At 44.8% G+C, this 26,877-nt stretch overlaps 1 protein-coding gene across 3 annotated transcripts in view; it reads right to left on the bottom strand.

Moving 5' to 3' along the window:
- LOC120985855 (high affinity cAMP-specific and IBMX-insensitive 3',5'-cyclic phosphodiesterase 8A-like) overlaps positions 1-26,877 on the bottom strand; it is a 331,567-nt gene that overhangs the window by 24,571 nt on the left and 280,119 nt on the right. For all 3 annotated transcript variants that reach the window (XM_040414049.1, XM_040414047.1, XM_040414048.1), the window contains exons 6-12: positions 22,771-22,859; positions 16,790-16,868; positions 14,119-14,256; positions 13,087-13,175; positions 10,310-10,361; positions 10,176-10,218; positions 604-681 (exon numbers count right to left, since the gene is read on the bottom strand). In XM_040414049.1, coding sequence (XP_040269983.1) covers positions 604-681; positions 10,176-10,218; positions 10,310-10,361; positions 13,087-13,175; positions 14,119-14,256; positions 16,790-16,868; positions 22,771-22,859 — 568 coding nt within the window. The remainder of the gene's footprint in view (positions 1-603; positions 682-10,175; positions 10,219-10,309; positions 10,362-13,086; positions 13,176-14,118; positions 14,257-16,789; positions 16,869-22,770; positions 22,860-26,877) is intronic.

Here is a 26,877-nt window from a genome sequence, read left to right as displayed (position 1 = left end):
TCGAGGTGTTTTTCTCCCATAGACATCAATTTTTTTTCTGTAGATTAGAGAGAAAAAAAACACACGTGCAATGCATGTTGGTGTTTTTTTTTATTGTTTTTTGGCAATGTATTTACCCCATACTGCTATACAGAGGTAGTGACATCGCAGGGAGAAATATGCCTTAAAATGTTTTCGTTTTTTTTATTTGAGCAAGTGTGTGAAAGCACCCTAAAAGATGTGATAGGAGTGGAGAGAAGGAGGGCCAGAGAACCCTGAGTAGGTTGATAATGTGAGGTCGGTGCCAGTAAGGGTCACATGAGTTGGATGCTGGTGAATTTCTATTATTTTATGATTTTTTTTAACCAGGCACAGCACCATATATCGGTATTTGGTAGTTAGAGCTGTAGTATCATGCAAAGCCACTACCAAATTTGCAAAGGCAATCATATTACAGTCCTGGTAAACCCCTTTAAAACAATGTTATACTTGGTCAGCCAAACCATTTTGCCAATTAAAAATAGTCACACAGACTAACAATTCAAATAAAAGCAAATACGTTTTTTTTTAATGATAAAATGGGTTAAATGCGCTTTATTCCCAGTTGTTTAGAAGTCTGCATACCATCACTTCCTCGGGAGGTGGTTGACCTGACATCTAAGGAACCTTTCCGCCTGTCCTTGTGTCTGCAGCTCTGGATATCTGTGGGAAGATTATCAAATGTTTGTTCCACTCTTTACTCAGTCTTCTGTTATCAGCTTGCAGAAATAAATCCTTTGAAATGAATTTAAAGAGGACCTTTCCCCTTGGCACTTTTTTTTTTTTCTAAAGAACCCCCCATTCGTCCTCTGTGGTCCCCGTATCTTTAGGCTAATGAGGCGACTCGGTTATACTAGGCGTGGACTTGAAGTTCCCCTGGGCGCGGTTATCTTCTCCCTGGCTGCGAGCACATCCAATCAGAGCGCCCCGCTCTTAGACATGGAGAAGGAGCTCAAGTTCTCACGAGAATCGTATCTCCTTCTCCCGCGAGAACTTGAGTTCCTTCTCCTTGGCTAAGAGCGGGGCGCTCTGATTGGATGTGCTCGCAGCCAGGGAGAAGATAACCGCGCCCAGGAGAAATACAAGTCTACGCCTAGTATAACCGAGTCGCCTCATTAGCATATGAGGCGGCAAAAGATACGAGGACCACAGCGGACAAACGGTGGGTTCTTTCGAAAAAAAAGTGCCAAGACATCAGTTGGGGTCGCACTATAAGGTAGGATAATAATTAGATTAAGGATATCCAGGTGAAAGGTCCTCTTTAAGGCCTCATGCACACGACAGTTCCGTTTTTTGCGGAAAGCAAATTGCGGATCTGCAAAACACAGAAGCCGCCCGTGTGCCTTCCGCAATTTGCGGAACAGAACAGGCAGCCCATCGTAGAAATGCCTATTCTTGTCCGCAAAACGGACAAGAATAGGACGTTATATTTTTTTGGGCGGGGCCACGGAACGGAGCAACGGATGCGGACAGCACACGGAGTGCTGTCCATATCTTTTGTGGCCCCGTTGAAGTGAATGGGTCCGCACCCGAGCCGCAAAAACTGCGGCTAGGATGCGGACCAGAACAACGGTCGTGTGCATGAGGCCTAAGACTGACATTTAAATCTATTATTAATCAGAAACTATAAAACATGTCACATTTACACCCCAAAGGGAATTATATCACGCTCCCAAGTTTATACGAGTACTGGAATCTAGGAGAAGCACCCACAGGCAATAGAGCGCTATGTTATTTGTATGGGATGTATAACATTCATAATGCCACTTTAGGCCATGGATTTAAAAAAAAACAAAAGAAAAAAGCCAAAGTGTTAAAAATACGAAACAAACCATACTCACCCACACTAATGCCCTACTGCTGCCTGGCACCTGCTATTCTTCACTTCTTGTCCCTGGATCAACGGACTGGAAATGCCAGGAAAGGTCCACTGAGCCGATCACTGGTTGAAGTGGTCACCTGCCTCATTCAGTGATTGGCTGTGTATTTCTGGCATGTCTAGTCGGGACCAGCAAGTGAACGGCGGGGACCCGACAGCATAAAAACGCCAGCGGAGGTGGACTGGTGAGGTGCCATCCGGAAAAACAGATCCAGCATTTATTTTTTTCATGCATGCGCAGACCGGAAGGACGGATCCGCCATTGCGGTATTTTGAACTAATACATCCCTATGGAAAAAAATGCCGGATCCGGAATTCAGGCAAGTCTTCAGTTTTTTTGGGCCGGAGATAAAACCGTAGCATGCTGCGGTTTTATCTTTGTCCTGATCAGTCAAAAAGACTGATGCATTCTGAACGGATTGCTCTCCATTCAGAATGCATGGGGATATAACTGATCAGTTCTTTTCCGGTATAGAGCACCTAGGACGGAACTCTATGCCGGAAAAGAACAACGCAAGTGTGAAAGTACCCTAAATCACTTCAGACTGAAAAGTGAAATATTTGGGGAACCCCTTTAGCAATTCATTTGTAGGCTTCATAACCCAATGAGGAACAACCATGCATATGATGAGTATGAGAGATCTCGCAGGAGGATCCAAATCAGCTAAGGCTAGCTTCACATCAGCGTTTTAAAATCCGGCAGGCTGTAGCGGCAGAGGAACAGCCTGCCGGTTTTTACCGTATCCCCACTGACTATAATGGCATCCGGTAGGGATCCAGCTGGTTTCTGGCTGGACAAAAACAAACGCATGCAGCCGATCAACGCCTCAGATTTCAGATGAATTTCTTTCCTTATAGCGGACAATGTAATAGAGTCACCCTTGACCTCACCTACGTGGAACAGGTGCTTCATAGATATAGCACTCATTTTGACCACAATATTTCTTAACGTATTCACAACACACAATTGACATAAATACATTGGTAAATATTCTGCTTCCCATATATAACAGAGCTGTGTGCCTGCAGTCACCACTAGGGGGAGCTCAGTGCATAAGAATTCATGCACTTACCACTGACTGAAACGGAAGATGTACTTATCTATATGCAGTGTTTTCACATGGGAAAGAGAAGGAGTTCAGCATCCAGCCCATCCTCCCCCAAGGCCCCACAGCCCTTTAGCAGTCATGTGGTCTGCCTCCATTAAGTACATCACTGCTCCCATTGACAGAATGCTGGATAACCCCTTTAAGCTAGTAGTTCATCATCTAAGCCTAACATGATATGGGACATATAATAAACCAATTCTACATCTGGATAGATTGGATAGGGATCTGGATAGATTGGAGGCTTGGGCAGATAAGTGGCAGATGAGGTTTAACACTGACAAATGTAAAGTTATGCACATGGGAAGGAATAATGCAAGTCACCCGTACATACTAAATGGTAAAACACTGGGAAACACTGACATGGAAAAGGATCTAGGAATTTTAATAAACATCAAACTAAGCTGCAAAAACCAGTGTCAGGCAGCTGCTGCCAAGGCCAATAAGATAATGGGTTGCATCAAAAGGGGCATAGATGCCCGTGATAAGAACTAGGGATCGACCGATATTGATAATTTGTGAAATTTCAGGCCGATAGTCGATAATTTATACTGATATTCTGAGAATTTTCATTTTTGAAAACAAATAAAAATTCCTACACAAATCTGCTGAAAATGTATGTTTATTGTTAGCGTGTATTTTTATTTTTTGTAAATCTTTCTTTTTTATTTATACTTAATATTTTGGTGTTTTTTTTTTTTTTACTAACTTTTAGCCCCCTTAGGGACTAGAACCTTTGTCCTATTCACCCTGATAGATCTCTATCAGGGTGAATAGGAACTCACACTGTCCCTGCTGCTCTGTGCTTTGTGCACACAGCAGCATGGAGCTTATCATGGCAGCCAGGGCTTCAATAGCGTCCTGGCTGCCATGGTAACCGATCGGAGCCCCTGGATTACACTGCTGGGGCTCCGATCGGAGGAGCAGGGGAGAGGGGATCCTGTGGCCACTGCCACCAATGATTAATACTGGGGGGGGCGCACTGCGCCACCAATGTTTTTAATACTGGGGTGGGGGGCGCACTGCGCCACCAATGAAGAGAAATCTCTCATTCATATACAGGAGGCGGGAGCTGGCTGCAGAATCACATAGCCGGCTCCCGACCTCTATGAGCGGTAGCTGCGATCCGCGGCACCTGAGGGGTTAACTACCGCAGATCGCAGCTATTGCTCATAGAGGTCGGGAGCCGGCTATGTGATTCTGCAGCCAGCTCCAGCCTCCTGTATATGAATAAATTAAAGACTTATCTTCATTGGTGGAGCGGTGGCCATAACCCCTCCCCTTCTCTTGTCCTCCCTCCTCTCATTGGCGGCGGCAGCAGCACAGGGGGGAGGGAGACACTGCTTCCTTCTCCCCTGTGCTGCTGAGCTGAGGGAACACAGAGCGCTGACAGCAGCGCGATCTGTGTTCCCAATACGTTATCGGTATATCGGCAAAATAGATGCAGATACCGATAACGGTCAAAATACTGAATATCGGCCGATAATAAATCGGTAAAACCGATAATCGGTCGATCCCTAATAAGAACATAGTCCTACCACTTTACAAATCGCTAGTCAGACCACACATGGAGTACTGTGTTCAGTTCTGGGCTCCTGTAAACAAGGCAGACATAGCAGAGCTGGAGAGGGTCCAGAGGAGGGCAACTAAAGTAATAACTGGAATGGGGCAACTACAGTACCCTGGAAGATTATCAAAATTAGGGTTATTCACTTTAGAAAAAAGACGACTGAGGGGAGATCTAATTACTATGTATAAATATATCAGGGGTCAGTACAGAGATCTATCCCATCATCTATTTATCCCCAGGACTGTGACTGTGACGAGGGGACATCCTCTGCCTCTGGAGGAAAGAAGGTTTGTACACAAACATAGAAGAGGATTCTTTACGGTAAGAGCAGTGAGACTATGGAACTCTCTGCCTGAGGAGGTGGTGATGGTGAGTACAATAAAGGAATTCAAGAGGGGCCTGGATGTATTTCTGGAGTGTAATAATATTACAGGCTATAGCTACTAGAGAGGGGTCGTTGATCCAGGGAGTTATTCTGATTGCCTGATTGGAGTCGGGAAGGAATTTTTTATTCCCCTAAAGTGGGGAAAATTGGCTTCTACCTCACAGGTTTTTTTTTGCCTTCCTCTGTATCAACTTGCAGGATAACAGGCCGAACTGGATGGACAAATGTCTTTTTTCGGCTTTATGTACTATGTTACTAGATCAGAACCAACCTTGTTGAGCGCCTACAGCTGTGTCCACCATTTTTTCAGCACTCCCTTCATCCCACTTTATAGGCTATAGCTGGGAAATAACTAATAGGAAGGTCTAGCAAATCGACCAACATTATTAGGCCTCTTTCACACTGGCGTGTGCGGCCCGTGATCGTGCTGCGGCCCGCAAAATGCAGGCCGCAATGCACGAGCACAGTCCGTGTGGCAGCTGCAGCAGATCGCGGACCCATTCACTTGAATGGGTCGGCGATCCGACCATTGCACAAAAAGATAGAACATGTCCTATCTTTTTGCGGAACGGAAGTACGGGACGAAACCCCACGGAAGCACTTCCTAGTGCTTCCGTAGGGTTCCGTTCCGTGGTTTCGTTCCGCATCTCCGGATTTGCGGACATATTCAAGTGAATGGGTCCGCATCCGTGATGCGGAATGCCCACGGAACGGCGCCCGTGTATTGCAGGCCGCAATAAGGCAACGGGCCGCACACGCCAGTGTGAAAGAGGCCTTAGGGGCGCATTCTCACTTTTTCAGCAGACCAAAGAAGACACCCAGAGGTCTCTGAAGTGGTAAGCAAGCGCAGACAGTTTGACCTAAATGCGTAATAAAAGCCTCCTTTCATTTTTCTAATGAAATTTGCCTAGCAGCAAGAAATAACTTGCTATACATGACATATTAGGCTGCTCACGCTGTGCTAGGGAGGTGCTACCAATGTATACATCCAACAAGCCTATAGACATCAATAGACCTATGACAGGAGAGAGTCCTTTGGGCATACGTTTGGCCAGTAAATGTTGCCGCTCTTGAAGATGCTTTTAAATACAATCAATCAATGTATATTGTGTGGTGTAAGGGCAACGATATGCAACTGTACAAGCGGACACTCTTCAATTGTGCATGTGAACAGAAATGTAATGAAAGAGGTCTTTACAAAAATGTCAGGGGTGTACACACTATTGTGAGATACTGTAATATTTAATAAGTAGCGTATTCCAAAAAATGTAAATATTTTATTCTATCATTTCATGGGACACTGAAGATCTGACACAATGTAAAGTAGTCAGTGTACAGCTTGTATAACAGTGTAAATAACACACAGTCAATGTCTAAACCGCTGGCAACAAGTGAAAACTGTGTAATTGTACCCAATTAGTTATTTTCCCTCCCCGGTGTCATATGACTCGTTAGTGTTACAAAGTCTGAGGTTTGAATGGGGAGCCGGTGTGTTACATTTGGTGTCATCGCTCTCACACTCTCTCATACTGGTCACTGGAAGTTCAACATGGCACCTCATGGCAAAGTACTTTCTGAGGATCTGAAAAAAAGAATTGTTGCTCTACATAAAGATGGCCTACGCTATAAGAAGATTGCCAACACCCTGATACTGAGCTGCAGCATGGTGGCCAAGACCATCCAGCGGTTTGACAAGACAGGTTCCACTCAGAACAGGCCATGGTCGACCAAAGAAGTTGAGTGCACGTGCTCAGGGTCATATTCAGGGGTTGTCTTTTCTAAATAGATGTAGAGGTTAAAGTGGTGGTGGTCCGCCTGTCAGTGCTCAGACCATACGCCGCACACTGCATCAAATTGGTCCGCATGGCTGTCGTCCCAGAAGGAAGCCCTTTTCTAAAGATGATGAACAAGAAAGCCCACAAACTGTTTGCTGAAGACAAGCAGACTAAGGACCTGGATTACTGGAACCATGTCCTGTGGTCTCATGAGACCAAGATAAACATATTTGGTTCAGATGGTGTCACTAATATGTGGTGGCAACCAGGTAAGGAGCACAAAGACAAGTATGTCTTTCTTACAGTCAAGCATGGTGGTGGGAGTCTCATGGTTTGGGGCTGCCAGCTGTGGGGAGCTACAGTTCATTGAGGGAACCATGAATGCCGACATGTACTGTGACATACTGAAGCAGAGCATGATCCCCTCCCTTCAGAAAATGGACCGCAGGGCAGTATTCCACATGATAACAACCCCAAACACACCTCCAAGACGACCACTGCCTTGCTAAAGAAACTGAGGATAAAAGGTGCTGGACTGGCCAAGCATGTCTCCAGACCTAAACCCTATTGAGCATCTGTGGGGCATCCTCAAATGGAAGGTGGAGGAGCACAAGGTCTCTAACATCCACCAGCACCTGTGAAGCTCTAGTGAACTTCATGCCCAAGAGAGGAAAATAATGGTGGCCACAGAAAATATTGACACTTTGGACATTTTCAATTTTGTTTCCAGCTGTTTAGACATTAGTGGCCATGTGTTGAGTTATTTTGAGGGCACACCAAATGTACACTGTTATACAAGCTGTGCACTGACTACTTTCCATTGTATCATAGTGTCCTATCTTCAGTGGTGTCCCATGAAAAGATATAATAAAATAATTACAAAAATGTGACTTTTATGAGATACTGTATATGAAGTGGACAGATTCTAAAGACAACGTGTTACAACTTATTTTTCTTATTCACTAAAACCCACTTGTTGCTTTCTCCTGGGCTGCTTTGAATTCAAAGGGGCTCTCCAAGACTTAAAACCCCTTTTAATATTGCCAGGCAGGGTGCAGGGATTTAAAAACAAAAAACTAAATAACAACTCACCTATCACCAGCATTCAGCTTAGTGCTAGAGCTCCCCTCTCCCCCATTTCGGGTCTCCACTGGACCAGAAGTGTGAAGGCAAGTCGCTACTGATGGCCAATTAGTGCTTAGCTTTAGATGACATATCACACTTTTGGTCACGCGGGGATGGGAAGCGGAGAAGAAGGCAGCTTGGGGCTGGAACCAATATGTGAGTGACAGGTGAGGTTTTGTTTTTTATTAATCCCTGGCTGGCAATATCAAAAGGGGTTCCCAGTCTTCAGAGAACCCCTTTAATGGTGAATGGCACATTTTTAGTCCGAAAAATCCACGGCAGAAATCTGAGGCCGACCCTTGAATTTTTGCCAGGTATTTGGAGTTTAACATCTTGTGGATCCGCATTTATTGAAGCTAGCCCGTATGTTGCTGTGTGGAATCTGTGGCAAGAATGGACTCTTCAGTTCTTTTTTTTGGAATGTGTTTTATAACAGGATTTCAGATGGATCTGTGCAGCAAAATCTGCTTGCAAATTCCAGTGTGTGAACATGCCCTAACCGAACCTTCCTATCAATCTTCACAGCTTCTATTTTTTAAACTTTGGGAAACTTGAAAGGAACATCTAAGAGTTCCACAACATGTAACACCACAACTAAGGCTACTTTCAAACTTGCGTTCGGGGCTCCGCTTGCGAGTTCCGTTTGAAGGCTCTCACAAGCGGCCCCGAACGGATCCGTACTGCCCCAATGCATTCTGAGTGGATGCGGATCCGCTCAGAATGCATCAGTTTGGCACCGTTTGGCCTCCGTTCCGCTCAGCAGGCGGACACCCGAACGCAGCTTGCAGCGTTTTCGTATCCGCCTGGCCGTGCGGAGCCAAACGGATCCGTCCAGACTTACAATGCAAGTCAATGGGGACGGATCCGTTTGACGTTGACACAATATGGTGCAATTGCAAACGGATCCGTCCCACATTGACTTTCAATGTAAAGTCAGGAGTCCCTATTAATATACCATCAGATCAGAGTTTTCTCCAATCCGATGGTATATTTTAACTTGAAGCGTCCCCATCACCATGGGAACGCCTCTATGTTAGAATATACCATCGGATTTGAGTTAGATTGTGAAACTCAGATCCGACAGTATATTCTAACACAGAGGCGTTCCCATGGTGATGGGGACGCTTCAAGTTAGAATATACTAAAAGAACTGTGTACATGACTGCACCCTGCTGCCTGCCCCCCCCCCCCTGTTTTTAACTCATTGGTGGCCAGTGCGGCTGGCCCCCCCTCCCTCCCCCCCTGTTTTTAACTCATTGGTGGCCGGCCCCCCCTCCCTCCCCTGTTTTTAACTCATTGGTGGCCAGTGCGGCCGGCCCCCCCCCCCTCCCCCCCTAATTAAAATGACCGATCCCCCATCATTGGTGGCAGCGGAGAGTTCCGATCGGAGTCACAGTTTAATCGCTGGGACTCCGATCGGTAGCCATGGCAACCAGGATGCTACTGCATTCCGGGCTGCCATGGTTACTTAGCAATTTTAGAAGCATTATACTTACCTGCGATGTCTGTGACCGGCCCGGCGTTCCTCCTACTGGTAAGTGAAAGGTCTGTGCGGCGCATTGCTTATAGCACAGACCTTTCACTTACCAGTAGGAGGAGCGCACTGGCCACCAATGAATTAAAAACAGGGTGGGGAGGGAGGGGGGGCCGGCCGCACTGGCCACCAAACACCAATGAGTTAAAAACAGGGGGGGGGGAGGAGGGGGGGGGGCCGGCCGCACTGGCCACCATTGAGTTAAATATAGGGGAGGGAGGGAGGGGGGCCGGCCGCACTGGCCACCAATGAGTTAAATACAGGGGAGGGAGGGGGGGGGGGGGGGTCTGCCCCCTGCTGCCTGGCAGCACCTGCCAGGCAGCAGGGGGCAGTCATGTACACAGTTCTTTTAGTATATTCTAACTTGAAGCGTCCCCATCACCATGGGAACGCCTCTGTGTTAGAATATACTGTCGGATCTGAGTTTTCACGAAGTGAAAAATTAGATCTGAAAAAAACAGTTATGCAAACGGATCCGTTCTGAACGGATGCAAGCGTTTGCATTATAGGAGTGGATCCGTCTGTACAGACACCAGACGGATCCGCTCCGAACGCAAGTGTGAAAGTAGCCTAAGTTACGATGATGTTGTAAGGTGGCCTAGTAGTGTGTTTTTGAACTATGATACATTTTTTTTTGTCTATGATAAAGCAACTCTCATCAGTTGAGAAATCTGTGAGGCGGTGATCACACACAGGAAAGGAGCAATACTGTGTATTCCACCCAGATGTAAGAACAGTGTGAGGGGTGGAAAACATTTTAATCCCATTACCAGAAAAACAAACCTGTTTGAGACTCGGCCTGAACTCGTTCACACTGTTTTTCTACCTGAAAATAAACGTCAACAATCAGTTCCTGACGTTCCAGACAACAATGGAGAAAAAAAATGTGCATCTGTAACCAAAAGACTGGTACTTACCTTATTGTTGTCATTACATGGCCGGCTAATAGACACATAGTGTCTGATCTTACTGTAAAAAGAGACTCTGCTTAATGTGTGAAGAGTAGAAATCTACACAGTCTCTCTCATATCTATCCATCCATCATATTAACAACCAAGAGGCTAATCATCCTATTTAATTAAAGAGGTTTTCCGGGTGTATAATATTGATGACTTCTTCTCAGGATAGGTCATCAATATCTGATCAGTAGGGGTCCAACACCCGTCACCTCTGCCGATCAGCTGTTTGAAAAGGCTGTGGCGCTCCGGTGGGCGCAGCGGCCTCCTCGCAGCTTACCAAGAACAGCACCATCCATTGGATAGCAGCTGTGCTTGGTATTGGAGCTCAGCCCTATTTAATTAAATGGAAGTGAGCTGTGTCTAGGCTAGGGCTGAAACGATTCATCGATGTAATCGAGGACAAAAAATCCTCGATGCATCGAGGATTCATTTAAATCACATGACCACGGAGTGAAGTGAAGCCTCTCACTCACTGCTCCGTAGCCTCCCGAGTCGGCACCGCGCTGCATCGGCCAGGGCCTTGCGCGCGCACATAGTCAGTGCGCTGGCTGACGCTGTGTGTGACGTCAGGTCCCTCCCAGTGCTTGCTGGGAAGAAGACACGGTCCGTCTCCTGCGGACTCCATGTCAGCACACTGCCAGAAAAGGTAAGTATAAAGTCAGCCGGGGGGGAGGTTTGAAGGGGGGCACCTGTGATTTGAAGGGGTTGATGGTGCTGGGGGACATGGATGGCAATGGCATGGAGGGGATGATGGTGCTGGGGGAGTGGGGGACGGGACATGGATGGCATAGAAGGGCTAATAGTGGTGAGTGTGGGACATGGCTGATCTGATGGCACTGGGGGAGTGGGGGACATGGTGGATGGCATGGAGGTACAAGGGGAGAGGGACATGGCAATGGAGGCACTGGGGGAGGGGGACACAATGGATGGCATGGAGGGGCAGGTGGCACTGGGGGACATGGCATGGAGGGGCTGATCTGGTGGCACTGGGGGAGTGGCAATTGGGCTGGCAATGGATGGCATGGCAGAAGAACAGCCTGCTGGAGTATACCGTATTGTGTATAGCCGGATACAACCAGCTATACGCTCTCATTGACTATAATGTGGTCCAAGGCCACCTGGCCATGTTCCGGCATACATGCTGGGTATTGTCCAAAGCGTTTTTTTTTTTTTTTGGCCGGACCCCATTACAGTCAATTGCTGCAGCAGCCGGCAGATAATCCAGCTATACCCGATATGGTACATTCTGGCTGTTCTTCTGATAGAATGTATATTGCAGCTGTGAAAGAAGCCTTATGTGTGTGCAATTATGTGCTATACCACTGTAAGAAATAAAAATATTGTTTTTATAAAGCAATACGTTATTTTAAGAAGGTTTTTCTTATTAGATTACACGATTAATCGTAGAATCAGTAGAATACTTGATTGCTAAAATAATCATTTGCTGTAGCCTTAGTCTAGGCTACGTGACGTCACTGGACTAGGAAGAAACTGCCATGCCCTCTTCAAAAAGCCGGCTGGCGGGGGTATCGGGAGTCAGACCCCATCAATTAGATATTGATGACCCATCCTGAGGGTACAGTAGGTTATCAGTATTAAACACTCGAATAACTCATTTGAAAGGTCAAATTACAGTACAGGTAAATGATTACATGTGGCAGATATGATGTGTATTCTCTGCCGCAGCCTGTTACAGTAAAGGCCAAGTGGATGAGATTTTACAAAATCTCATACACACACTGAGGGAAAAATCTGCAGTGGTAATTGTCCTTCAGATTTTACACGTAACACATGCAGATTTCGCCTTGGATTTAGACATGAAACCCTACAACTTTGTTTATTGTGTAACGGTCCAGTCCTGTGATAGGTGGACCTGGCACCTGGTAATAGTCGGACTGGCTCCAGAATCATTGTTTGCCATTCCATTAACATATGGCTATTGACACAGCTTCTTGGAAACGGTCACTTTGTAATAAATGGAACATGGTGACAAAATGACAGGTTCTGAGACACACATTTCAAAAGTGACAACCAATATGGCTGCATTTCCTGTGATCACTTTTGCAAAAATGTCTGCCAATGCCAATATATCTGAAAGTAAAGTGAACATTTTTTTATACACCATTATTACATTTTAGTTGAACATCCCCTATACTAAATCACAAATTGGTGAACAACCTACACATGTATAAAGGGGTCATCATTGATGACAAAAAAAACAAAAACATTTCATTTTCATTAATGACACATTGATTTTTCTAAAGATAAAAGGTGTCAAGCACCCCTATCCTCTCACTTCTGCACCTACGAAGGAGCTCTTCACATTACGAGAAAATTCTTCCAGTGCCCCCACACACTGAGGCCAGTCACATGCCACACACCATGTCACTGCTACAGTGCTGGAAACAGTGGGGGGCTAAGTGGTGGGTATGTTTGGAGGCCATAGGGGAGTTTTCTTATAACTCAGACAACACCTTGACTTTATGGAAAATGACAAACACATACGCACAGCTATAGCCGGCCATATTTATAAGAGGATTTCCTTTAGATACACTTTGAAGAGACGGAAACCTACTCATTTCAGTTTAGTACATATCTACTAGGTTGGCACAGCTACGGGAAGACTCGGGATTGAGACAAAATAGGGGCCACCTAATATTCCTGTGAACCTGAGTTTTCTTAGTATGTTAACTACCTGCCTCTTTTCCCCAGCGGCCTAAAAACCTATTCCTCACCCTCGATGTCCAAAAACAGGAATTATCTTCACATTTTGCTGGATATTATCACCGTTTTTGTTTTTGGCATAGTAAACACCTTCCCATTCCTGTAAGAAAGGAACCACATTTCAATTAGAAGCGATTCACAAATGTATATCCACCTCAAAGGCAAGCAACAATACAGGAATGTACAACTCATGCAACTTGTGCACAGATATATACGGATCATAGAATATAGTAGTAAACAGGTCAATCATGCATCAAGAAAATATGCTACATAATGTTCTGATAATATTTAAAGGAGTTCTCCAGGAATAGTTTAACATGGCTGTCAGCGACCTGTCCTAGAATGTGAGCAGGACTGGTTGCCTTCCCGTGCAGAGCTACTTAGGAAGGTTGGGTGACGGTCCGGGGGCCGCACTACACTGCTCTACAATAGATGGTATGCCATGATGGCTGAGCAGCCGGACAGGAAAACTCACCAAAATGTAGTAAATCCAAGCAGAAGAGCGATGTGTGTCATGAGGCCTCATCTCTCCCCTCAAGCAGCTCTGCAAGTGGAGACAATCGGTCATGCCGACATTCTAGGACAGGTTGCTGGGGGCCATTTTAAATCATTCCCGGAGAACCCCTTTCACTTAGATTTACGCTGGGTTCACACCAGAGCGTTCTGAAAGGAGCGCTCTGTATGCGCGATTGTACGGGCGTTTACAAGCGCGCATACAGAGACAAGTGAACACACATTGTCGCGCGTTCCCGAAAGTCTATGTACGGGAACGCGCGACAAACGCCCAAAAAAACGCTCATGTACTTGTTTGAGCGTCGGGCATTTTACAGCGCGATCGTACGCGCTGTAAAACGCCCAGGTGAGAACCATTCCCATAGGGAGGCATTGGTTTCTCCTTGTTGAGCGTTTTACAGCGCGTAGGAACGCGATGTAAAACGCTCAGGTCTGAACTGAGGGTTACAGCTTTTTCCTTCCTTCAAGTCCTAGTGTCCACAACATCTTCTGTCCAATGTTGTTTCTTGTACATAAATACTAAGTCTTACCTTTCCAGTTTTAATGCAAGAATTAATGGAATCTAAGAAATCTGATTTCTTTTCATTATTAGGCACTTCAATTAATTCTTTTCCGTATAGTTCATCCTTTTGATAACCCATCATACTTTCAAACGCAGGATTCACATACTGCAAAGCACAAGTAAATAATTATTACTATTAACATATTCATTTACAACACATGAAGTACAGATGAGTCCACCTTTACTTTTTCTTGAGTTCGTTTAAAGGGATTCTGTCATGACATTTTAGGCCTATAACCTAAACATACGGCCAGGTCCGTACTAATAACCTGAATCCGAAACTGTACTTATTAAATGTGCCTGTGGCTCTATTAGCACATAAAACAGGTTTTTATAACCTGTCATTCACCTACCTAAGGTGCCCAAGGTGACATCGCTTCATACAGGGTGCCCGGCTGCAGCCATCTCCGTCTGGTGCCCAGCGCCGCCTTCCCAGTTGATATCGCCACCTTCCTCACCTCAGCCCCGCCTCCGCAATCGTCCGGTCCCTCAGGTTATGCCTAGTGCGCACGTGCAGGATCTGGCAGAGGGATCGGACGATTGCGGAGGCGGCGCTGAGGTGAGGAAGGCGGCGATTTCAACTGGGAAGGCGGCGCTGGGCACCAGACGGAGATGGCTGCGGCCGGGCACCCTGTATGAAGCGACGTCCCCTTGGGCACCTTAGGTAGGTGAATGACAGGTTATAAAAACCTGTTTTATGTGCTAATAGAGCCACAGGCAGATTTAATAAGGACAGTTTCGGATTTAGGTTATTAGTTCGGACCTGGCCATATGTTTAGGTTATAGGCCTAAAATGTCATGACAGAATCCCTTTAAGGATTCCAACTTCTCACGAAACAAATTCAAAGCAATGTTGCAAAAAGCAAGCAAAACCTTTGAAAGGTTGCAATCCACATCACAGCCACTGGGTGGCCACGTACAAACATAGCATAGACATCTTGTGACAGAATATAGTAAATTCATGTTTTCAGCACACATCTTGGGATATATTGAGCCAAGACCCATGGGAAAAGGAGGCCACATCTGTATTTTGTGAAAATCAGTATTCAAATCCAAAAATAATGTTGTTTGCATTTGTCTACAACTGTGGGAAATTAAAAGCACACAGATCTAGGTCTCTACACATAGTGGATCCATTACCCAAAATATGGCTTCATATTCCTCTATAAAGGCCCATTTACAGGAGCCAACGAGATATGAATATACAAATTACTCGGATTCGCAGTGGAATAAAGTAAAAAAAAAAAAAAAAAGAAGGTTTTAAAAACATAAAAAATTTAAAAAAGTGTAAAAATTTTAATCATCCCCTTTCCCCAAAATAAAAATAGGCATTTCTGCATCTGACAACAACAACACCCATACTATTAAAATATTTTCCCCATACGGTGAACAGCATAACGTAAAAAAATTTAAATGGCCGATTCGATATTTTTTTGTCGCTTCACCTCCCAAAAAAACTAAATGAAAAGTGATGAAAAAGTCATACACTCCAAAATGCAAAAAAAAAGTGCGCCCCATAACTATGAAAAAAATACATTTTTCCAAAGGTTTACATTTTTTAAGTAAATGAAACCGTGATGGAATTAGTAACATCATTTGTAAAACTGAAAAAAGAAATCCATACTGTCCATCCAGTTCAGCCGGTTATCCTGCAAAGTTGTTCCAGTGGAAGGCAAAAAACCCTCATGAGGCAGAAGCCAATTTTCCTTATTTTAGGGGGAAAATTCTTTCCCTATTCCAATCAGGCAGTCAGAATAACTCTCTGGATCAAGGACACTTCTCCAGAAATCTAATAACTATAACCTGTAATATTATAGTTTTTTTCCCCCCATTTCACTCCATTAGGATTTTTTTTCCAGCTTCCCACTACATTGTATGCAATAGGGTGCCATTAGAAAGTACAACTTGTCCCAGAAAAAACAAGCCCTTATACGGCTATGTGAATGGAAAAATAAAATAAAAAGTTATGGATCTGGAAAGACGGAGTAAAAAAAATGAAACCGTGAAAATGGAAAATTGCAAGGTCCTGAAGGGGTTAAAGGGAATGACCAGTGACCTCCCCTATGAAGCTGTTTGCATAGAAACATAGCTGAGGTTCCCCTGATTAAAATGTTGCTTTTCTTTTGTTGATCTGAGGCTCCATTACTGAGCCAGAATACATTTTTTTAAAATATGCAATTTAGGTGCAATGAGGGTACCATTGCTCTTGTTGCACCCAATATCCATTTTTTTATGCAGCCAGCCCCTCCCTGGCTGCTTTGATCAACAGGGCCAGGCAGTGGCAGAGCAGTGAGGGAGGGGCTAGCCACAGAAAGACATGAAACTTGGGTGCAACAAGAGCAATGGTGACACCCTCATGGCACCAATGGCATAATTTGCATATTAGAAAAAAGTATCGGCGCCTCGGATCAACAAGAACAGCATTTTAATCAGGTGAACTACAGCTATGTGTCCATACAAAGTTTTATAGGGTGACGGAGACTTTAATCAATAATATTTCCATTCAGTGACAGCAAGTGTAATGGTAATTCAATACTCAATAGGATTGTTATAAATGAATTGGCATTACAGAACCAGATCTACAGGCGGAAGGCGGCAGTTATATGGTTACACGAACAGTTGTGTCTTTGTTCATTCACCTGTATTTTGTGATCTTCATTTGTGATTTCAATGGCTTCTTGACTCTTCTCTAACGTAGTAAATAGTGAATTACAAGCCCTGAAAATAAAGTTATTTTTATTTTATTTTTTTTAAACGAAGACAAGACGTGAATTCATAAAGATACATTTTTCTCATTTCTAATATGTGAAAAACAACCACAAATCAGAAAGTTCATCAACATCGCTTCTAAAGCAAACATGAATCAGCCAAACACAGTCCTTCTGAGTAATGAGTGTGCCAGACGTGAAGGGCGGTGTGGGTTACACAACTGCATAAGGCTGGGTTCACATCACCTTTTTGTCTTCTGTTTAGCATATACATTGGAGGGGAAAAAAGCATGCAAAAGTATAGTACACTACGCTTTTCATCCTGCAGAGTCCAGCAAAAAAAAGTATATGTTAACGTGTTTTCTTTTTTTTTTTTTTTACTGTGGAACCCTACGGTGATGGATGCCACGGTTTGGCAGCCTTCTGACCCATCCATTATAAAATAAGTTTTTTTGTATATTTTAAACGCATGAAAAAAACGTGATGTGAACACAGCCATATGCAGTGGTGTAATGACAGCAGTCCTCATCATAGAGACCTATCAAAAGTTTAGATTGTTGGCGGTCCGAGCACTGAGGGGTGGAGAAGGTTCAAGCAGATGGATTTCAACTTTTTGTTCTTGGGAATGAAATTTGCTGTCAGAGTCACCTGGCAGTGGCTTTCTCCCCTCTCCCCTTCCAAACACATGTATGCTCTGCTGAACAAACTGATCATGTGTATGGGGGGTAGTAACATCTAAAATGCATGGTCAGCTGTAGGCTAGGGTTGCGGTCCTCAGGAGTGCTCCGATTTTCATGCAACTAAAATGATACCTTAGGTCTGCAACAGTAGTGGAACTGCCATAGATTATGTCATTAATCTGCTAAACCCAAAGCATACTTTCCAGTTATACCGGTAAGTACTGGCCAAGGTTTACAGTAATCAAAAGTGTGAAACTCGTTTCCTCCCAATTTGTAGGGTGAAACTTCAACACATTTCTGCGGTTTACTAAAGTCAGGAGAAAAGACCATTGATCAATAATTGAACGACTTAGGCCTCATGCACACAGCCGTGGCCGTATTGCGGCCTGCATACAGTGGGTCCGCAATATGCAGGCACCAGCCATGTGCTCCCCGCATCACGGATGCGGACCCATTCACTTGAAAATAGCACATGTTCAAGTTGAATGGGTCTCAATCCGTCCCGGCCACCGCACGGAAGTTGTCCGTGTATTGGGGACTGCAAATTGTGGTCTCCAATGCACGGAATGGCTGCACAACTGCCGTGTGCATGAGGCCTTAAAGGAATTGTCCAGGAAATTATAATAATGACCTTTTTTCAGGATAGGTCATCATTATCACATCAGCGGGGGTCTGAGCTCCGCCCATCAGCTGTTTCAGGTGGCTGCTGCGCTCATCGGAATTCTGAACGATGCAAGCCCCCGGCAGCTTTCCAAGGACAGCGCCATACATCGTATAGTGGCAGTGCTTGGTATTGCAGCTCAGCCTTGCTGACTTGAATGGAGCTGAGCTGCAACTAGGCCATGTGACCGATGTACAGTGATGTCACTGGCCTAGGAAGAGGCTGCGGCGCTCAAGGCTTCTTATAACAGCTGATTTGCGGGGGTCCCGGCTGTCTTTTCCTGGATAACTCCTTTAAGGATCTACTCACATTTCACCAATGGTTCACATTTAGTAAAAAAAAAATGCTGTTGTACACGGTCTTATTTTTTTTGTTGCATTTACTACTGAAATTGTGCCTGTTATTGAGGCTTTTGCGCCTTGATCGCCTATTTTGAAATTTTAAACTAATTCAGAAGTTTTCTAACTTTTTTCCGACCCATTTGTGTAGATGCGCCTTTTTTTTTTTGCCTGAATTTGTTGCAGAAACAGTCTGATTTCTACTCCACCCGGGTGTTTTTTCACGGCCCGCAAAACGGGGTTCTGTTGGTCCGTGATCCGTGACCGTTTTTTCGTCCGTGGGTCTTCCTTGATTTTTGGAGGATCCACGGACATGAAAAAAAAGAAAGAGGGGAGGCCGCACACTGGCCACCAATGGTATTAAAACAATAGAGGGGGGGCCGGGGGGGCGCACACTGGCCACCAATGATAATACAATAGAGGGAGGAAGGGGGGGCCGCATACTGGCTACCAATGATAATACAATAAAGGGAGGGAGGGGGGCCGGGGGGGGGGGGCGCCCTGGCCACCAATGATATTATTACAATAGAGGGAGGGGGGGCCGCACTGGCCACCAATGAAATTAAAACTGGGGAGGGAGGGGGATCTGCCCCCTGCTGCCTGGCAGCCCCTGATCTCTTACAGGGGGCTATGATACGCACAATTAAACCCTTCAGGTGCAGCACCTGAGGGGTTAATTGTGCGGATCACAGCCCCCTGTGATCACGGACACGGATGCCAATCTTGTGTGCATCCGTGTTTTTTCACGGACCCATTGACTTGAATGGGTCCGTGAACGGTTGTCCGTCCAAAAAATAGGACAGGTCATATTTTTTTGATGGACAGGAAACACGGATGATGGCCGCGGATGACAAACGGTGCATTTTCCGAGTTTTCAACGGACCCATAGAAAGTCAATGGGTCTGCAGAAAATCATGGAAAACGAAACAACGGCCATGGGTGAACACAACGGTCGTGTGCATGAGGCCTTAAGTGGTGAAGTGCGGATTTTTCCCTGTATTAAAACTGGCACTTTCCAGGATACATGCGACTTTTCTCCACTCAGATGCAACTTTTTTAATGCACAAATAAATGAGACCAGTCTAAGTGAATATGAACCTGTCGTACTGAAAGACAACCACCAGAGGTCAGACTAATAACAATACATCAACTTCTGTGCGACTTTTAATAAATACTCGGCAAAAGAAAGCCGAATGAAATACGCCATTCTAATTTTATGCCTAAATACAGGCGAGCTTGATAAATGTGCCCCATTGTCTTTTGCCGCATGCTGGTCAGGCATATGCCGAGGCAATGGAGTTCTGTGCGTATGTTTGTCATATGTATAAAGGTAGTGAAAAGAGGGGTGCAACTCAAAATAGTGGCCTAATGAAGAGGATGGTAGAGAAACGCAGTGTAAAGGCCGACTTTATCGAAGACAACTATCAAGATGCATGAATACATCTTAAATAATGTAAAAGAAAGGAGACCATAAGGATGAAATACGGCACGAGCCGCCTTGGGAAATCCAGCAGTGCTAACCGCTAATGCCCATGAGCTTACTCCTGTAATGTGCTACATGTGGGGGCCATCTTGTGGATGGCAGGTAGAAATGGTTTTAGCATTCAAAAGCAAGGGGAAAAAAAATATTTTGCTGCACCATACAGTACTGATCTTAAAGGGAACCTGTCACCAGGATTTTGTGTATAGAGCTGAGGACATAGTTTGCTAGATGGCCGCTAGCACATTCGCAATACCCAGTCCCCATAGCTCTGTGTGCTTTTATTGTGTAAAAAAAACGATTTGATACATATGCAAATTAACCTGAGATGAGTCCTGTATGTGAGATGAGTCAGGGACAGGTTAATTTGCATATGTATCAAATCGATTTTTTTACACAATAAAAGCACACAGAGCTATGGGGACTGGGTATTGCAGATGTGCTAGCGGCGATCTAGCAGCCCATGTCCTCAGCTCTATACACAAAATCCCGGTGACAGGTTCCCTTTAAGGGATACAGATCTATTACCTGATTTGCTAATAGAAGACAACAATACAGGGCAAATCAGGCCGCTGCTTGCAATAATGTCACCTGAATCACTCCTGCTTGTAGAAAAGGAGGCAAACTGAGCCGGGGTACAGCCGCACGGAGCCGGTAAAATCCAGGGGAAATGTGCAGCAGATATGGATGAAATCCTTGGCTAGTGTTGAGCGAACTTGTGTTTTAAGTTCGGTGTCTAAAGTTCGGGTTCGGGTTATCGAAGTATCCCATTATGGATTCCGCTACCACAGACCATAACGGAATTTAGAATCCATAACGGGATTCCTCAATAACCCGAACTTTAGACGCCGAACTTAAAAAACAAGTTCGCTCAACACTATCCGTGGCTGCAAAATCTGCACCAAATCATACGGATCTTGCAGTGAATTCCGGTGCAGAAATGCTTTGGATTTGCTGAAAATCTTACCCTCTGCCTTACAACGGTTAAAATAAGTGACCACAAATAACATGCTGCCGATTCAAAATCCACACCGCATGTCACGTTAGGTGCGTGTGGATGACAAGTAAGAAAAGCATGTGGCCGTACCCTAACATATACAGCAGTTCTCAAATTGTTATGGTTTCACAGGTAAACTGCAGTTTTACCCAAAAATCCAAGAGGCCACAATAAATCAATAAAAAAGAAAAAAAAGAAGGCAAATTGCAGTAAAGGTGCAGTTATACACGGCGGGCAGCAGCAGATTGTAGGGAAGGAAGAGTTCCTTCTCTAAAGTCGGCTGCTTGTTCAGTGGAGGTGAAGCACTGCATTTACATGCAGCGATCACCTCCACTACTGCTATCCCTTGTCCTCATACAGCTGCACTGTTTCTGGGCACAATCCCCTGCCCATAAACTATAATTTACTTGTCTGCATGAACCACAGGATCATCCGATGAAGGAGGGTTTCGCTTGTTCATAGGGTGATCAGCTGCACCTTTAATCACAAATAGGTGCGCTTTTTTTGTTACATCAGCCACGTCGTGGTTTCTAAAGGGCCCTTTACACGGGCCAAGAATTCCAAAGATAGTTGCCGATGATCGCGAAACACGCGTTCATTGGGTAGTTCGATGGTTTATGAGCACACAAAAACTATCGTTTACTGGCAGCAGATCGTGCTCCACTGCCAGCAAACACATCAGTATGGGGAAGAGCAATTGCATTCGTGATCTCTCCTCCCCATACTGTGGAGGAGATCGATGCATGTAAATACAGCAGGCTCCTTCACCAGCGAGTAGGCGGTTTCCGGGAAGGAATGCTTCCTTCTCGACAATCAGCTGCCCTGTAGTCCCGTGTAAAGGGACCTTTAGTGTGAACTTAGCCTAATGAATAATCCCTTAGGCAGGGTTTACAAATTGCTTTTGTGTTTGTTTAAATGCAACAAAAATGCATGATTTTTTAAAAATTTTTTTTTTTTTTTACAGGCTAAGGCTACATTCACACGACCGTATGTGTTTTGCGGTCTGCAAGAAAAACGGATGACGTTCCGTATGGCATCCGTTTTTTTGGGTATCCATTGTAACAATGCTTATCCTTGTCCGCAAAATAGAATTTTTTGCAGACCCATTGAAATTAATGGGTCTGCATCCTAGACGCAAAAAAACAAAAAACAAAAAAAAGAAACAAAAAAAAAAAAACGGAACGGACACAGAAACAAGATACGTTTGTGTGATTGTAGCCTAAACAGGTTATATCAATGTGGTAATTGCCTGTGCAGTTTTCACAGGTGAAACACATGAATCTATCATGGGTTGCATGTAAATGAGCTCTTAATAAGCTCTGCCTCTAATGCCACCAGATGTAAGGCGGCTATCCTATAAGTCGATGGCCTATTCAAATGGTTGAACATTGACTTATAGGATAGCTGCCTTAGGCTCCATTCACACGTCCGTATAATGGGTTTGCATCCCGGAACAGGTGTGGACCCATTCATTCTCTATGGGGACGGAATGGATGCGGGGAGCACACTATATGCTCTCCGCATCTGCATTTCCGGAGCGCGCCGTCGATCTTCCGGCTCTGGAAAAAAAAAAGAACATGTCCTATTCTTGTCCGCAATTGCGGACAAGAATAGGCAGTTCTATGGGGGTGCCAGCCGGGAGTATTGCGGATCCGCAATGCACTACGGACGTGTGAATGCACCCTTAGAGGCAGAGCTCGTTACATCCCTTATTGTGGGTGTAAAAGTACCCAAAAAATGTCTTCCATATTCTTACCTTAATTTAAATTGTGCACGCACTTCTCCATATTCTAACTGAATAAGCTCATTGTAACAGGCCATGACATTGGGGTTCTCCACATATCTCTGCAAGAGAAAGGATGACACACTAGTTCATTTCATCATGCGCTCGTCTCTATGTGACTCACAGAAAAGCACAGAGTGCGTCACACATTGCAGGTGAGGGCAGCAGGCCAGTGACTAGCAGAAGGCAAGGTGTTTGCTGCAGAAAGTAAAGAAAAGTAAGAAGAGCAAAAAGAAAGAAAAGTATAGAGACACTGACTTCGGGTCCACACAGCAGACACTGTAGGATTTGGCTGGTCAGAGTGTGGGGTCATGTGCTATAATAGTGGCCCAAAATAGACGGCAATGGTCACAGCTTATATACTCCCCCTCACTGCACATTGACCTCTGCACAGGTCACAGAGCGTACCTAGAACAATCTCCCATAGAAGTCAATGAGTCATCTCCAGACTACAGGTTCCTATGGTCCATTTGGCTGCTGTAAACCATATCTCTGAACTACTAAGGCTACTTTCACACTTGCGTTTTGGCTTTCCGTTTGCGAGATCCGTTCAGGGCTCTCACAAGCGGTCCAAAACGGATCAGTTTGCATTCTAAAGCATTCTGAATGGAAAAGGATCCGCTCAGAATGCCTCAGCTCAGTCTCCATTCCACTTTGGAGACGGAAACCAAAACGCTGCTTGCAGTGTCCGTCTGACGAAACTGAGCCAAACTGATCCGTTCTGGCACACAATGTAAGTCAATAGGGACGGATCCGTTCTCTATGACACAATCTGGCACAATAGAAAACAGATCCGTCCTCCATTGACTTTCTTGGCTATGCTAAAGAGAATACAAACGGATCCGTTCTGAACGGATGCAGACAATTGTATTATCTGAAAAAAATAAGAATAAATCAAGTATGGAAAAGCTTTACAATTTGTATGCTATACTGTATACCATATCCAATAAGGTGTAAATCTGTTACTGTACGAGAATGATGTAGGTGTCAGATAAAGTATTTGGGGAGCCTGATAAGTGGGGGTCATGGGCACCCGTTCCCTTCCTTCTGCACTCACAGCATTGGGAGCATCTAATTAATAAATATTATAATCTATTAATTACCAATAACATATGAAGGTTTACATACTCATGCACAATGTATCTGTCTCTTATGGGGCACCATGGTGCATCAAACTATTCATCTTTTTCGCTTTCACACACTTAAAGAGGACTTGGCAGCTCTCATGACAGCTCTGCTTTATTAAATAATTGCATTCCCTAGAATGTAACAATTCTGGAGCACCAGTTCTTAGAACTCTACATTGTACCATCCCTCTGTTATTCCTTCTAGACATTGCTGATTAAATTAACAACTGGGTGTTAGCAGTTGGGGGGGGGGGGGGGGGGGGGTCCCTCCTCAGGATGACTGTCCAATTAGTGCTGACGTATCAGACCGTGTAGGGATTCGTCCCTTTGACAAGGAAATGGTAACACTCAGTTGCCAAAGTATTCATACATTTCTAGGAAGAATAACAGAGGAATGGCACAAGACTATAAGAATATAAGACTAGATGTTCCAGAATTGTTATTTAATGTGCCATACAATTATTAACTAAAACAGACATGTCCGGAGAGATGACCGGTCCTCTTTACCAAGTTTGACATTATATTCTAAAACCTTTGGAGAAACAATCCACCAGCGACAAAATTCTCTTCTCCGATTCATTTTTATCATTTTAAATGTAAGATATTTTTTTGCATATCCACCTCTGCTGCTGGCATCTATATTGAGAATGGGGGAGAGGGTGTCCTCCAAAATGCCTGATGATGTGGTTGCTGGCTGCTCCATCCAGGCAAAGAATGAAAGGAGATGTGGCCACACTTGTGCCCAGCTCTCTTCATCGACTTCTATGAGAACTGCGAACACCGCCAATAACACTTTTAGGCCTTGTGCACACATCTGTATGTATTTTGCAGTCCGCAAAATACAGATACCCTCCGTGTTGCGTCCACATTTTTTGACTTCAATGGGTCTGTGGTCCGCATTTTGCAGCCAAGTATAGGACATGTTCCATCTTTTTACGGACATACGGATGCGGAAAGCGCAAGGGTCATCCATGTGTTTTCCGCATCCATATGTGGCAAAATGCACGCATTGAAGTCAATGGGTCCACGGACTGCATCTGTATTTTGCGGATCCGCGATTTACGGACCAGAAAACGGATACGGTTGCGTGTATGAGGCCTTAGGGCTACTGAAGTACAGAACCAGTACAGGGCCATATTTTAATTCTTTGACTTTAGGAGATCAAAAGGCAAGTGTAGTTTAAAGAAGTATTTTCAGCAGAACTGACTTATGTGAGATTTCCAGGAAACATGGGCTCTACAGCTGTCACGTCACTTTCAGATTTCACAAGTGAACTCAAAATATGCTCACACGATGGATGGTGCTGGCCCTGTGAAATGTAACACATAAAACTTGGGCCTACAGTATGCAAACACATCTGTTTCACCTCCTCGACCACGGCGGAGACAAATGAAAAGAGCAGCAGTCGCAATGGACCCATCACCTCAATGGTAACTGCCATATTATGGATAAAGGCATCAATATACCAGGACCTAGTGAAAAGATCACTCTCGGCATTATACACAGACGGTGTTTTATGACACTGGAAGAACAGGTTATATAATATGCATGGTATATCCATTAATCTGACCCAAGTTTAAAGGGCATCTGTCAGCAGATTTGTACCTATGAAACTGGCTGACCTGTTACATGTGCGCTTGGCAGGTGAAGGCATCTGCGTTAGTCCCATGTTCATAAGAGTCCACATTGCTGTGAAAAATGAAGTTTTAATATATGCAAGGAGTAACGTGGCTGACCAACTTATTTAAAAAGTTCCCCAAATACACTAAAATTAAAAATCTCTTGGGTGGCGTGGCCTGCCGCGGGAATGTACAGACGTGCCTGAGTGAGCTCCGCTCCACGCTATCTCAACTCTTACCATCCTGAACTTTAACAGCCGTCACAATTCCTCAATACAGAGGCAGGAGGTCGGGCAGACCCCAGGGACGCAGTATGGCAAGGAACAAGTCCCTCACAGCAGCAGAGAAGCTACAATTCTTTGCATGCACAGAAGCCCAAGATGGCGCTGACTCACCATCCAGATCTTCCTCCCCGGAAGCTGCAGATGCAGTGGCGGGAGAGACCGAGCCAGACGCTGAACCTACTTTGAAACAGGTCACCGACCAACTACTACATGCAATCTCAGCCTGCAGACCGTCATTATCGGGTAAGATGGAGGAGGTCAAAGTGGACCTAGGGCTGTTAAGGCACGATATGCAAAACAGGGTTCGAGAAGCTGAGACCCGCGTCTCTGAGCTAGAAAACCGTACCGCACCTATCCCTTCGCAACTTATCTCTCTTGAGAAAAAAGTCGACTTTTGGCAGATTATGAAAATCGCTTAAGGAGAAATAACTTGAGAATTATCAGCCTGGCTGAACGGGCTGAAGGCTCTAACCCCTGTGAATTCATGATTCAGTGGCTTAAGGCCACGTTTCCAGAAGCAAAGTTTTCCACTGCATTTGCCATTGAGAAGGCGCATCGTATCCCAGCTAAGCCTCCTCCTCCAGGTGCTCCTCCTCGCCCTATGCTTGCCCACTTACTTAACGCGACTGATCGAGACCACATCTTACAACTAGCCAGAAGAAAACAAGAAATCAGATTTGAGAACACTTCCATTATGCTGTTCCTGGATTTCTAGGCTGAGCTACAGAAACGGAGAGAAACCTTTACAGTGGTCAAGAGACGACTCAGAGAGCTAAACATGCCATACTCAATGGCGTATCCTGCCAGATTGCGAATAGTTGATGGGGAAACAACCAGATTCTTCAACACACCCACTGAAGCAAGTGCCTGGATCGATGGCAACGGAAGACCTGCCAGGCCTGTGATCTGAGCCAAAATTCTGGAGTCCACTGCCTTGTAGACTTGGGACTTTCACTCCTTGCTACCTCCTTGATGCGTGAGATAAACTCAATTTAGATAAAATGGCACTATTCTCATTGTTCTGTTGAGATACATGTTTGCACTTTTCCC

This window comes from Bufo bufo, chromosome 1 (genome assembly GCF_905171765.1).
Source record: "Bufo bufo chromosome 1, aBufBuf1.1, whole genome shotgun sequence".
In the NCBI taxonomy this organism is placed as follows: domain Eukaryota; kingdom Metazoa; phylum Chordata; class Amphibia; order Anura; family Bufonidae; genus Bufo; species Bufo bufo.
Note: the sequence above shows the minus strand (reverse complement) of the source record. Positions and strands in the feature narration are given on the sequence as shown.